Below are 16,092 nucleotides of genomic sequence, written 5' to 3'. Positions count from 1 at the left end.
TGAACATTCACTGATATCATAAGGTTCACTACATGAATACATTTCTGTTGAACATTCACTGGTATCATAAGGTTCACTACATGAATACATTTCTGTTGAACATTCACTGATATCATAAGGTTCACTACATGAATACACTGATATCATAAGGTTCACTAGATGAATACACTTATGTTGAACATTCACTGATATCATAAGGTTCACTACATGAATACATTTCTGTTGAACATTCACTGATATCATAAGGTTCACATGATTCACTGATATAGGTTCACTACATGAATACATTTCTGTTGAACATTCACTGATATCATAAGGTTCACTACATGAATACATTTATGTTGAACATTCACTGATATCATAAGGTTCACTACACAGTTTTATACCATTGATATCATAAGGTTCACTACACAGTTTTATACCACTGATATCATCAGATTCACTACCCAGGTTTCGTCGCGTAATGAACTGGAATTTTGGAAAGTTTACTTTTATAGGTTAGTCGTGATTATAATTAAAGTTCGAATAGTTATTGGTGTCTGGAGATTAATAATAAATATTGGTTGTTGTTTTATCGGAAGATACAGAAAAAATTACATTCCAGAACGGTTGTGGTGAATCGTAGCCGTCAAGAGGACAACAATGGATTAAGTTTGTGAATATACGTTTCTAGCTTTATTGAAGTGGTGGTCAGCCTGTGGAATCACCTTTTATATCCAATAAAATATTTAAAAATTTGGGGCCCATTTTAGTTCCCATAGTTACGCCACTAACCTTTTCATTGGTTTAATTGTTAAAACAGAACTCACTAAATTTCAAAACTAGTTCTTCCAATCAGATCAAAGTATCAGTGGGAAGGTGAAGTTTCGGACCTTTGTCAGAAAGATGTCTTGAGGCTATTAAATGTCCCTGTGTTATATTACAATACATGGTGATTTTATGTCCATTGACTGAGTCTAGTTTGGGGTTAAAAGTGACAGTATGAAGAGTCTAAATACATGACAAGTGTCTTCAGAGTCTAAATACAATACAAGTGTCCTCAGAGTCTAAATGCACGATAAGTATTTTCAGAATCTAAATACATGATGAGTGTCCTCAGAGTCTAAATGCATGACAAGTGTCCTCAGAATCTAAATACATGACAAGTGTCCTCAGAATCTAAATACATGACAAGTGTCCTCATGATCTAAATACATGATAAGTGTCCTCAGAGTCTAAATACATGATAAGTGTCCTCAGAATATAAATACATGATAAGTGTCCTCAGAATATAAATACATGACAAGTGTCCTCAGAGTCTAAATACATGACAAGTGTCCTCAGGGTCTAAATACATGACAAGTGTCCTCAAAGTCTAAATACATAATAAATGTCCTCAGAGTCTAAATACATGACAAGTGTCCTCAGAATCTAAATACATGACAAGTGTCCTCAGAGTCTAAATACATGATAAGTGTCCTCAGAATCTAAATACATGATAAGTGTCCTCAAAGTTTAAATACATGACAAGTGTCCTCAGGGTCTAAATACATGACAAGTGTCCTCAGAGTCTAAATACATAATAAATGTCCTCAGAGTCTAAATACACGATAAGTGTCCTCAGAGTCTAAATACCCGATAAGTGTTTTCAGAGTCTAAATACTCGATAAGTGTTCTCAGAATCTAAATACATGATAAGTGTCCTCAGAGTCTAATTACATGATAAGTGTCCTCAGAATCTAAATACATGACAAGTGTTCTTAATATAAGTAGGGAGCATTTTATTTATTTTATCTTTTCCAATCAAAGCAAACTAACTGTTAACCAAATAAAAACCTGTCCGGTACAGAGTACAGATAATTATATGTAATGTTCATTTCATGATTAGGATGTTATATATATGTAAAAACGACTGGTATGGAAAGAGAAAACACTATGTAGAGGAGCGAACAACGTTTCGACCTTCTTCGGTCATCCTCAGGTTCACAAAGAAAGAAAGAGGTAACTGACCAATAACTGACCACATATTTGAAGGGGGTTGTGTAACTGAGTGTAGGAATGTAGAGGGCGTGCTTAGATGTTTGATTATATTTAATAATATAGGTATAAAGGTGTTCCTTTGTATTGGTTTATTTTGGGCTTGAGTTGTTGTATAAGTAAGGCTTCTTTAATTTTGTGTTTGTTTCTTTATTTAGTATTTGAGTGTTTTCTATGGTTATGTTGTGTTTATTTGATTTGCAGCGTTCGAAAACGTGTGAAAGTGTCTTTTTATGTTCTGTGAATCTGGTTTCCATTTTTCTACTTGTTTCTCCAATATAGAAGTCGTGGCAGTTATCACATTGTATTTTATAAATAATGTTGGTGTGGTGTTTGTCAGTGTAGTTTTTACATAGTATAGACCTCAGTTTTGTGCCTGGTTTTTGAATAAATTTGGTATTAACTGGAATGTCATATTTTGTTACTAATTTTTGCCAAATGTTGGTTATTTGTTTGCTGATGTCAGGAATATATGGTATGCAGCAGTATATGGTTCAGTGATTTTTTAAATTGTGGGATATATTTACTTTTATTGGTTGATTTTACTTTCTGTCTAGGTGTGTGTGTATAATGTTTTCTAAGGTTTGTTGAGGAAACTTGTTGATGTTGATGAAGTATTGTTTTATTTTGTGTGTATTGGTTTAAATTTGTTTGTGTCTGATAGAATGTTATTCATTTTTTGGATGCATTCATTCGTGTTCATTATGATTATAGAGTTTCCTTTATCTGCTTTTAGAATTTTAATGTTTTTGTCTTGTTTTAGATTTTTAATGGAATTAATGTCTCTTCTTGTGAGGTTGTTTTTAATTTTCTGTTTTGTGAAAAATTATTTGAAAAAATCGTTTAATTGTTTTAGGTGTTTCTGAATAATATAAATTTTCAATTTTTCATGGGAAGTTGTCTTCTTTCTGTTGGTAATTAACACAGCGTTACGTCCACCACTATACTGGTACAGATATGTAGATGACACGGTTGCGGGATTCAAATCTACAGAACACATACTTAATTTTTTCAATCACATTAACTCTATACATCCCAACATTAACTTCACATGTGAACAGGAAGAAAGCAATCAAATATCATTTATTAACCTCAAAATTACAAGAACCGACACACAATTTAAAACAGAAATCCACAGAAAAATCATCCATATTGGACTATACATTCCTTGGGACTCAGCACATGAAACAAAACAAAAACTCAACATACTAAGAAACCAAATAAACACAGCCATAAAACTATGCTCACCAGATAAAATTAACGATGAATTAGACAAAATAAAACAATACTTCATCAACATCAATAAGTTTCCTTAAAGAAAATATACATTATACATATCTCCATGAAATGTTTAATCGTTGTATACTCACCCACTGAGGACCCCCAGAACCAAGTTGAGCATAAAAAATGATCCGATTATGATCAGAGGAACGAAGTAAATCCAGTTGAACGTGCTTCCTAACGCGTCATTAGTCTGTATAACAAAACCAAAACCTAAATCAAATATTGAACTGGTTTAAAGTATCACTCTTAATGCAAGAAGAACTAATATTTATTAAGTTATTAAGCTATAAAAGCTCGAGACTAGTGGTGATAAAATTACGTTTATGTCGAAGCCCCTGTTCGTTTGTTGCTTAAGTTTCAAAACTTAATTTAACCAAGATCCGATGGAATAGTTCGAGACTCTTTCATTACCGATTTGCAGAACTCTTCAACGAAAGTTTCATTTAAACTTACAGTTAAACTTTCTATCACACACTAAACTTTTATATGGGTTCGTTTTTATCTGATAATCTTATGTATATTACGAACCACAGTGTCTATCCAAGCGTACGTCTGTATTCGGTTTAAAAAGCTGTGCACGCAGACGAACCTCAACATTCACTTTTAAAATGACGATAGGACAGATTTGAATAATGTTGATATAAAATTACATTTCACAAGCAGTATATTGTAGACTACATTGTTAGGAAGTAATCACACTACCATTCATATTTCAAAATGTGACTTAAACAATAAAAATGTAGATTTACTGTATCTTGTTGTTTAGTATCTCTTAGTATGGCTGGAATAGTCAATAATTATTTTTTTTTGTGTGTGTGTGGTATAAGTACCTCAGAACTTTGTCTCTGAGTAAAACCAAGAGTGTAACATATTTAGCTTTTTAAAGTTCGTGAAGTAAGTTAAATTGATAGATTAACTTTCCTGACACTGGGGACGGGTACTTTTGTTTGTGTCACTGGGAACGGGCTTTTGTTTGTGTCACTGGAGACGAGTACTTTTGTTTGTGTCACTGGGGACGGGTACTTTTGTTTGTGTATTACACAACTTCCTTACTCTTTTGACTGTCTGCTTTGGCCAATGAAGAGGAATCGAACTCCGTATTTTAATGTTGTAAGTCTGTAAACCAATCGCTATCTCTCCGAGGAATTGCAGGTGTTGCAAACATAATATCATTAGTCAGTTTACTAAATGTAGGAAGACGTCACAAAATGTTTTCTTACCCAGTATAACATTGAGGTCCAGCCTTCTTGTGTGATACACTGGAACACTGTTAGCATCGCAAAAAATATGTTATCGAAGTTACTGATACCGAAGTTAGGGCCCTTCCATTCCTCCTTGCAGGCAGCTAACTGGAGATCGCACGTGTGGGCTCCTACAGGCGCGCTCTCAGGGTCCAGCGTTTTGTAGCAAGGGATCTCCTGCTCGCCTTCAGGGACTATTTCTCCTTAAAACAGTTGAAAAGTAGAAACTTCTGTTAATAACCAGTTTCAAGTTAAGTCCTCATAATGTAACAAGGACTGTTTTCAGTTCAAGTCCTACATAATATAACAAGGACTGTTTTCAGTTCAAGTCGTACATAATATAACAAGGACTGTTTTCAGTTCAAGTCCTACATAATGTAACAAGGACTGTTTGCAGTTCAAGTCCTCATAATGTAACAAGGACTGTTTTCAGTTCAAGTCCTACATAATGTAACAAGGACTGTTTTCAGTTCAAGTCCTACATAATGTAACAAGGACTGTTTTCAGTTCAAGTCCTACATAATATAACAAGGACTGTTTTCAGTTCATGTCCTACATAATGTAACAAGGACTGTTTTCAGTTCAAGTCCTACATAATGTAACAAGGACTGTTTTCAGTTCAAGTCCTACATAATATAACAAGGACTGTTTTCAGTTCAAGTCTTACATAATGTAACAAGGACTGTTTTCAGTTCAAGTCTTACATAATGTAACAAGGACTGTTTTCAGTTCAAGTCCTACATAATATAACAAGGACTGTTTTCAGTTCAAGTCTTACATAATGTAACAAGGACTGTTTTCTGTTCAAGTCTTACATAATGTAACAAGGACTGTTTTCAATTCAAGTCCTACACTATATAACACTAAATGTTTACAGGATAAGCCCTATATTACATAGCACAAATTATTTAAATGTTAAGCCCTATATTACATAACTCTAATTATTCACAGGATAAACCCTATATTACATAGCACAAATTATTTACAGATTAAGCCCTATATGATACAATGATACTATAAATAGAAATACTGTACTTTAAGCCACAATTTGCTGTTGCTAAGACCTGATAGGTGTGACTTGTTAATACCAAAAGTCAACATGTCTCACTTGCTCCAACCTCGCGTCAGTAAATGTAAATTGTTAAAGGTGAATTTTCAACAAATTTAATAATTGCCTTAGAAACTGTACTTTGGTTAGGTATAATTCCTGTGTGGTTAACATATTGTTAAACACTTTAGTTTTTGAGTAAAAAAATGAAACAAAATATGCAGGTCCTCGAACTCAAGTATCTCTCGGTCGTTCGGCTGTTTCCGTGACGTTTTACAACTATAACGTAATAGTTGCCAAACACGCTTCGTTGCGCGCTGACCATTTTGTTCCTTTCAGTGCTGGTGTTTTATGTAAATCTATCGGTGCTTTTTTATCGGATTACATACTTTATGATACTATTTTTTGTCTTTATATTGCTACTTTATGTTTGTTTTATGATAACATGGTTTACTGCGTTGGTTATGTTTGTAAAACGGTTCGGCATCGGGCAAAACTTCTTTTCGTTTCCGTGCAAGGAGAAGGAACCGGAAAGGTGGTGACAGTGGGTGTGGATGGTCAGTAGGAAGAACTGGACTCCTTCACACCATGCAAAGCTTTGTCAAGATCACTTTGAACGCTCGTGTTTTGTGTCGGATCCCACTGTTTTGGATTCCGTGGGTTTCAAACCAGGCAGGTTGAGACTGAAAAAACCATCGGCAGTAGACAGGATCGTCCTCACCATCTTTCCTCGTGAAGAGCTGAGGACTGATCTCAACCTGCAACGTACAGGTTCCACCCCTTTGAAGCCATCCCTTGTCATCACGAAAAGAACAAACTTAAAGGTGTGTGTGCAGTATAAAACATAACTAGTGTAATATAATAATCTAATAAATACAAGTTTTTGAAGAATGTAACTAGATATACACATTTCACATTCATGAGCGTGTTTTGTATTTGTGGCACCTGAAAGTCAGTGAAACCTTAATTTCCTAGTCTAGACAGTGGACAAATCTATCCCAAATAGAGTATATTCCAAGTTTAAAAGCTGGTAGATCATTCTATAGATGTTTTGTATCATTTTTACATTTGGAAAAGTTTGAAGAATTCCATTTTTCAAATTTAACATTTCAAGATAAATTGAAATAAGACTATGTCTTGAACATGTTGAAGTAATCAAGTACATGTTATGTATTTAAAACAAACATTGTATACTTGTAAAAAATCAAATACAAACTCCATAACATATTTCCATAACTCATCATAATAAAATTAATCTTAACACAGTACTTTGACATTGTCATATTAAATGTAAATCTCATAAACCTCACAGTGCCTACTTTTGTAGAGGAAGTTGTGATTCAGCCCACTTCTGAAGATGACTTCCAAGACTCTAGAGCTGACTCATTTCAGAGTGTGTCTGTTCAGACTCTTGTAAGTAGATCATGATTGTTAGATTAAACATTCATAAGTTGCAATTACTCATGTATAATTTTATTTACACTAATTTGAATCTAACCGTGAAAGAATGTTATTATTTCAATACCTAAATAAAAACCTACAGTTTTAGCCTATCCCAAATATTCCAAGAGGGACACAGACTGGCTGGTATTCTGTTTCCAGAGGTGTACAGGTATTCCCATCTGGCTTGAAGACTGTAGCTACCCAGACTGTCTTCCAACAATAGATTGTGCTTGTAAGTTAGTTTGAATATGACATTTTCATTCATGATTTAACAATATTCAACAGTCAGATTAGTCTTGTTAATATTATATTGATTATTTATTATAAACTATTGCTGGCAAACAGTACATTGTTTACATGTAATTCTTTCACTGATTTTTGCAGAATCATCACCTGCTGCTAAGAAGTCCTCTGTATCACAAGTGACAGATGCTGATGATGTTCATATGAGTGATGATCAAGGTGCTGATCGTGATTAGAACTTGTCAGATCTGTGTCAAAAGTAACTGTTCTAGGTTCGTTCAGAGTAGGTTCGAACTGATATGGAGCTACTCAACACTGTTCAGAACACAAAGTCAAAACAGACTCCGCCTCTGTTTCTCAGTGTGTACTGGCCATGTATATTTACATTCAACGCGCTGGTGTTGGCGGTTTGTTTGGCCACTATTACGTCACAGTACTTTTACTAGCGGCAAACGTAAAAATAAAATGTTCGGATTGCTGCTCGGAAAGGGCTCTTTCTGCACCAAGTTCTATGTTTCATTTATTTGCACATATTTTTATGAAAAATGTGAATCTGCAAAATTAATCAGTATGAGTAGTTCTTTTGACTGCAAAGTTTTCTTTTTTCTGTAAAATTCACCTTTAATACCTAGAGTTAGAAGGTGTAACTTTCTGTCATCCAATGTCAGTACTTATTGCACATTGTCTTCGAAAAACATCGAATGTACCTATTTTATAATGCAGTAACAGACACGTGTTTTTTGTTTACTTTTTGTCTCACTAGAAGAAGCTACTGTAATTATCTTTCTATTGTTCTGTTGTTTATTTAACAGTGTCAGACGATCAGGATTATTGTTACCTAGTGTTTCACTAGAGGGAGCCACTGTAGTTCTTTTTCAGCTAATTTTGCTGATTTCATAATACGAAAATTATAGTTACGCAACGTTCCAGTAGGGGGAGAAACTATATATGATTTTGATCTGGTTTTAATACTGTCAGTAGAAATAATGCACTGAAATATCACGTATACAAATATTACACATGTCAACTTGGTTTTGTTTTTGCTGAATATTTTGCTATTTATATAAATGTAGGTAAAAGAAAAAACAGACGTTCGTGTATTAAATGGTAATGTTTTTAGTTCTCAAGACATATTTCATTCCAGGTCATATAATCCGTTCTTTATAACTTTAAGAGTAAATTGCTATAAGACATTACATATAGAGATTTTTAACTGGTGATTTATATACATGGTCTAAGGTATGTTCATTCTAAAACAAATGAATTATTTTAAAAGGGAAAACGTTTCACGTGTCAGTCACGAGGCCCTGTGCTCTTGCGCTTTTTTGACCAATAAACATACACAAAGGAAAACACGTGAATATATCCTTGAACAGTGGAGTATGTTGTTATCAGTGTATTTTACCAAGTTCAGTTTATTTTCGTGTTTGTTTTGTTCAGAGATCCATCTATTATCAGTAAGCTGAGAACCTTACTATCAGAACACTGAGTCATGAGATCGCGTTACAAAATATCAGAGGTATTATGTACCTTATACAAACATTTTGAGATCGTAACTCGTTGAAAATGAAACAACGTTTTGTTCTATGAAAACGTTAATTAACCACTGAAAGTCTGCCAAAACTTAAACCACAACATATTGATTTACCCTCGCTCACAATAATCAGACACGAATTCTTTATTGAAGGTTCGCACATGTTTTGATTCTTTCTTATTCTGTCTTACAGTACATTTGGCAAACAAAATCGTACATAAGTGCAGTCTAAGACTAGTTATTTCACTTACCATTCTCTTCTAAACTGTAGCATGTTTTATGAAAGACGCCATTATAAAACTCAAGGCCAATAATAGCAAAAATGACGATAGCAAACAGTACCAAAAGACCGATTTGAAGAAGTGGCGCCATTGCCTTTATAATAGATTTTAAGACCACCTGAAGACCTGGAAGAGACAGACACCAGTGTACAAATTAATAACTAGTTTTCTTAGAAATATATTTATAACCGACGCAACCTTAAGTTATTTATTTATTTTTATCTGTGTTTACTCTACTTGTTGGCATGATTCGGATATTCGAGCAAAGTTACACAATGGTTAGGTGAGAGTGACAACTCCAATTTCGAACCGATAGACCAGAGGGAAGGCAGCTGACCAGCACTCTTATAACACACCCACGGCTACAAAATGTGGGGTATGATTTTGTTGTAAGGCGACGCGAACCACGGATTCACAGTTTGGCACGTCAACCCAGCACCCACGCCCGATCTTTATAGCTAAATATTTTTATAGACAGCTAAAGTCTACAATGGCACTTATAAACCCTAGAGTGAAAACACTTAGTTCAAGATATTGAATCACACAACGTTTTAAACCTAGCTGCCAAATTCATAACAAATAAGAGTTACTAGAAAAGATTTTTTCTACATTGGACGTCCTGGAGTTATCAGTTGAAATAAAGAGTAAACAATAAATAGGAACCAGACTCCCATATTACTTCTCTCCCTCCCCAGGAAAGGGACTCTGCTCCTCTTATAAAACTCAATATAATTTGATGAACGGCTCATTCTATAACACCAATAACAATGTGACTGACAAACACTCAAACTTGATATTTAAAGATCCACAGTCCGTATTTTGTAACGGTCACAACTGGTGTTCCAAACAAACTAAAAAAAGTAGTCTGGGATTAGCTGCGGGTTTCCTGTGGTAATTGTGACGTCACATTTAGTGCTATTGTGACGTCACATTTTAGTACTCTTACCTTTCATGATTTTGGCTCGCATAAAACTGACCTGGTCAGCCGGCTTCACTAAACTTGAAGTATTAATAGAAATGTTGAAGTCCGGTGGTTGAAGTGCAGACAGTTTGAATGTCTGCGTTTTGATCAAACGTTTGAAATGCCTGAAACACAGCCCCTACGGGACGCCATTTTCATACCTATCTTTGTTGATTTGTTGAATTCAGTGCAAAGCTCCACGAGGGCTACCTGTACTAGTTCATAATTTGGAAGTGGTAGACTATAGGATGGAGCCAGTCAATACCACCCTCCGCCAACTCTTGGGGTTCTCTTTACCAGTAATACCGGAATTAGTCATCATATTATAGTGCTGCCACGGCTGAAAGGGCGAACATATTCAGTTGAGGGATTTGAAAACCCACGTTAAAAGTCAAACGTTTTTGCTACGATCAACGTATTTACCCACCTGATAATGTAGTGGTTTGTTTATCAATCCACTAGAAATCTTCGGTTTATTTAATTATTAGTTTTTACACGTTTTTCAAAATTAAACTAGTTTCTCTTAACTCCAGCCCCCCGTTAGTACAGCGGTATGCATCCGCATTTACAACGCTAAAATCAGGGGTTCGATTCCCCTCGGTGGGCTCAGCAGATAGCTCATGTCTTTGACCCGGCATGGCCAAGCGTGTTAAGGCGTGCGACTCGTAATCTGAGGGTCGCGGGTTCGAACCCCGTCGCGCCAAACATGCTCGCCCTTAAGCCGTGGGTGTTATAACGTAACGGTCAATCCCACTATTCGTTGGTAAAAGAGTAGCCCAAGAGTTGGTAGTGGGTGGTGATGACTAGCTGCCTTCCCTCTAGTCTTACTACTAAACTAGGGACGGCTGGCACAGATAGCCCGCGAGTAGCTTTGTGCGAAATTCAAAAAACCAAAACAAACTTAACTCCAGCGCCATCTACATGAGCTTCAATTGTCTTCGTATCAAATTCATAATGAGAAGTCGACAAGAAAGTGAAAATGTCCCATATTATTCTTAGTGCCAGCAATTTGGAACTTTCATTCCAATGTTTTGATTTTCTATAATTTCTCTCATCAAACTGTTTAAATTGATGCTAAAAATAAAAGATAGGTTAGCTATAACTAACAACTATTTTAACATGCGATACCAACACTTTGGCATATTAAGAAAAATCAGTCAGAAATAAATAAAAAAAACAAGAAACTGGATAAATATCGTAAGTGCTTTAGAAAGATCTGTCATCCTAATTTCTTCAGGCTATAAATGTTTTGTTTGTTTTGTGTTTTGAGTTATAAATACAGGTAATTACTTAATCCAATTGAAGTTTAGTGTTAGCTCAGATACAACAAAAAAACGAAACGAAAACCTATTTATTTATTTATTAGTTTTCTTCGAATGCAATTCACTCACTTGGTATACCAGATACAAGCTTCAGAGGTCGTAGCACCCTTATAGCTCTCAGTGTTCTCAAATCTACTTCTAACTTATCGGATGCGTAGGAAGTAATGAATCTGTAAGAAAAAGAGTGAAATGTGAACCATGGTTTACATCTACGTCTACGTCTGAGATTCTTAGAAGTGCAGGAGATGGTAGAACTAAGAGTAAAGCCTTTATCAAAACTCTTCCGACAGTGATAGCTTTTATATATGTAAAACACGGCTGGTATGGATAGAGAAAGCATTATGTAGAGGAGCGAACAACGTTTTGACCTTTTTTGTGAACCTGACGATGACCGAAGAAGGTCCAAACGTTGTTCGCTCCTCTATATAATGCTTTTTCTACCCATACCAACTGTTTTTTTTACATATATAATTTTTTTCTACAAGTGAGTTTTCTCGTCATCACGGAAGTGATAGTTTCACTGAAATTAGAAACAACTCCAATTCAGTATGTTTTTAGTTCATTAGCATTAATAGATTTTACACCTCCTATTCTAATTTGTTTTCTTGTTTCTATTTGTTTGTTTTAATGGATTATTTATGCTGTGCTCAATAGTGGTATTAAAACCTGGAGTTTTACCATCACAAGCCTTTAAGTTTGCTGTCCAACCACTAGAGGGCTCTGCACAACAATTGTTTTTTTAAGTTCAAAAATAGACGATAGATGGCAGCATTGTTTTGAATTAATTTTGAAGATATAATGGCAAAATATAGTTAGAAAAGAAAGCGAAACGACGGTGTTCGTTTAAAGTCCATTACCGGTCTCCATGCATGCAAATATGTCTGGAGGATTGTGTGTGTGTCCATACAGCGCTCAACTATATATAGAGAGATTAGGCTACAATTAATTTCTATACAAATCAGACTGTGAATATTTTCCGTGGATTTTGCACTCAAACAAACAGAAGATAAAACACGCACTTCCTATTAAAAAGAATAGTTATAACAGATAATATACATTCACGCCACAGCAGTGCACTTATCTCCGCCTGAGTATTCTGATTTCGATTTTCTAATAACACGTTTGTGCATTGGGAAGTTAGACACGTGTCAGTATAGAAAATGTTAGCGTTGTATATTGCAGCCTAGAAACAGTTCTGAAAGCAAAGGATATATAAACATATTTTGAGGAAACGCATGACGAGTATGTTACATTATTTACTATAGGAAGTAAAGAAACAGAATTTCCTATTGGCATCATCTTGAGATGTTTTCTATTACTGTTGTTATTACGCGGGATTTAGCTATTATAATAAGGAAACGAAAGAGACGCGTATTGATACTTAAGAAATACCACGCATGATGCTCGTGACTACTATTAAAAGCTGTTTCAAGGCACGATGTTTTTAAATTATAAAATATTTAGATTTTGTTTTTCAAAGGCAAAAATTGTCTCCTTCGTTAATACATTAATATCTCCCAGAACGGTTCAGTGTCATTGCTCATTGGCAGGACAATGAACTGACGGAAGAACTGATTTATTTACTCAATTTCCGCTAAATTCGATTGTTCAGTTAACTTTCATTTTCCGAGAAGATCTTTAAAATGATATTTTATTATAGGTCCATTACATTATTTTGGCGCGAAATTGTCTGTTTAGTTTTAGAAAAAAGCCACGTGCCGTTTCGTAGGCGGGAGTTAAACCTTGGAATTTTGAGCTGTAATCATCCCGCTGTCCGACCTAGGCATCACGTACCACGTGAAGGTGACCTCGTGTCGAATTTGCAAGTTCTTGTATGCAATTTTCCAGCCACCGAGTGGTGATAGAATAAAATGAAGGGCATTTAAGCCTATAAACAAAACTGGAAGTCCAGAAAACAGTTTTGTGATCTATAAATACTAAACAACATAACTGTTATCTCTAATGCTGTCCGTAGATACATCTTATTCATGTTCTAAGTAAATACGACAAGATAATGTAGGTGATAAAATAATATGTTTGGTCAATTATATTTTGTTGGACCGGGAATATTTATTCCCTTGGAATAGATAACAATAGTATAGCTTTTTATTGTTTTTAAACATTCACTAGAACAGTTCACACCACTAAAATCTGGCTTCGATACCTGCTGTGGGCACAGTCCTGACAGCTCATTGTGTATTTTTATTCGTAAGATAACAAAGATTTTGGGAAGGAAAGTCGTGACGTCTCTTAGTTTTTTATTGGTTCTCCATCCTGTGCTCACACAGGTATCAAAACCCAGATTTGTAGCTTTTCAAGCCTCCAGATTTCCAGCTGAGCCACTGGGAGTAGTTGTTTCTGAAACAAATAATGTGTACTAGTTACGGAATGAAATGTTTTCTAATTTATATATAATATACCTGCGACGGTTTTTTTTATTATTAAATACATCATCCAGAAATTTGTCATTTTGGTTATGAATTAGTGTCAAGAAATGTAATTTGACTTTGATGCACAACTGTGTGTGTGTGTTTGTTGAATTACACGCTTGTCAGATCGAGGGCTATCTGATAGGCTAGAAGAAAGGTATATAGTGCCATCTATCGGGTTACACCAATGAAATAGTAATATTAGACTCACTCTTGTACTAAGCACAAAGTGTAGGGTGTGGGTGTTTTATTCATTTTATTTTGTCATAACGGGAATAATCTCATGTCCGGGACTTTGACCGCTAAGCCACTTGAACTTTTGAACTATGAGTTCAAAATTACTATCTGCAATGAACAAATCTGAGATATCTGGTAACGAGTATATTAATGTACACGTTTTCCAAACTTCCACAGTCCGAAAGAGACATCCGTCTTTGATCTGAAGTACTTCTGATACACACATATACACGTACACTCACCTAACAAACTTCTAATACACACACATATACACGTACACTTAACAAAATTCTAATACACACATATACACGTACACTTAACAAACTTCTAATATACACACATATACACGTACACTTAACAAACTTCTAATACACACACATATACACGTACACTTAACAAACTTCTAATACACACACATATACACGTACACTTAACAAACTTCTAATACACACATATATACACGTACACTTAACAAACTTCTAATACACACACATATACACGTACACTTAACAAACTTCTAATACACACACATATACACGTACACTTAACAAACTTCTAACACACACACATATACACGTACACTTAACAAACTTCTAATACACACATATACACGTACACTTAACAAACTTCTAATACACACACATATACACGTACACTTAACAAACTTCTAATATACACGTAAACTTAACAAACTTCTAATACACACACATATACACGTACACTTAACAAACTTCTAACACACACACATATACACGTACACTTAACAAACTTCTAATACACACACATATACACGTACACTTAACAAACTTCTAATACACACACATATACACGTACACTTAACAAACTTCTAACACACACATATACACGTACACTTAACAAACTTCTGATACACACACATATACACGTACACTTAACAAACTTCTAATATACACGTAAACTTAACAAACTTCTAATACACACACATATACACGTACACTTAACAAACTTCTAATACACACACATATACACGTACACTTAACAAACTTCTAATACACACACATATACACGTACACTTAACAAACTTCTGATACACACACATATACACGTACACTTAACAAACTTCTAATACACACATATACACGTACACTTAACAAACTTCTAATACACACATATACACGTAAACTTAACAAACTTCTAATACACACACATATACACGTACACTTAACAAACTTCTAATACACACACATATACACGTACACTTAACAAACTTCTAATACACACACATATACACGTACACTTAACAAACTTCTAATATACACGTACACTTAACAAACTTCTAATACACACACATATACACGTACACTTAACAAACTTCTGATACACACACATATACACGTACACTTAACAAACCTCTGATACACACACATATACACGTACACTTAACAAACTCCTAATATACACACATACACGTACACTTGAAAACTTCTAATACACACATATATACACGTACACTTAACAAACTTCTAATACACACACATATATACACGTACACTTAACAAACTTCTAACACACACATATACACGTACACTTAACAAACTTCTAATACACACACATATACACGTACACCTAACAAACTTCTAATACACACATATACACGTACACTTAACAAACTTCTAATACACACATATACACGTACACTTAACAAACTTCTAATACACACATATACACGTACACTTAACAAACTTCTAAATACACACATATACACGTACACTTAACAAACTTCTAATACACACACATATACACGTACACTTAACAAACTTCTAATACACACACATATACACGTACACTTAACAAACTTCTAACACACACACATATACACGTAAACTTAACAAACTTCTAATACACACATATACACGTACACTTAACAAACTTCTAATACACACACATATACACGTACACTTAACAAACTTCTAACACACACATATACACGTACACTTAACAAACTTCTAATACACACATATACACGTACACTTAACAAACTTCTAATACACACACATATACACGTACACTTAAC

General features: G+C 34.7%; 1 protein-coding gene across 1 annotated transcript in view; it reads right to left on the bottom strand.

Annotated features, from left to right (window-relative positions):
* The window catches only part of LOC143245967 (voltage-dependent calcium channel type A subunit alpha-1-like), a 109,274-nt gene that overhangs the window by 79,879 nt on the left and 13,303 nt on the right, over positions 1 to 16,092 (bottom strand). The window contains exons 4-7 of the mRNA XM_076492220.1: positions 11,443 to 11,543; positions 9,061 to 9,216; positions 4,521 to 4,744; positions 3,387 to 3,490 (exon numbers count right to left, since the gene is read on the bottom strand). Of these exons, the coding sequence (XP_076348335.1) occupies positions 3,387 to 3,490; positions 4,521 to 4,744; positions 9,061 to 9,216; positions 11,443 to 11,543 (585 nt within the window). The remainder of the gene's footprint in view (positions 1 to 3,386; positions 3,491 to 4,520; positions 4,745 to 9,060; positions 9,217 to 11,442; positions 11,544 to 16,092) is intronic.

This window comes from Tachypleus tridentatus, chromosome 3, assembly GCF_004210375.1.
Source record: "Tachypleus tridentatus isolate NWPU-2018 chromosome 3, ASM421037v1, whole genome shotgun sequence".
NCBI lineage: Eukaryota > Metazoa > Arthropoda > Merostomata > Xiphosura > Limulidae > Tachypleus > Tachypleus tridentatus.
This window is presented reverse-complemented; position numbering and strand designations above follow the sequence as displayed.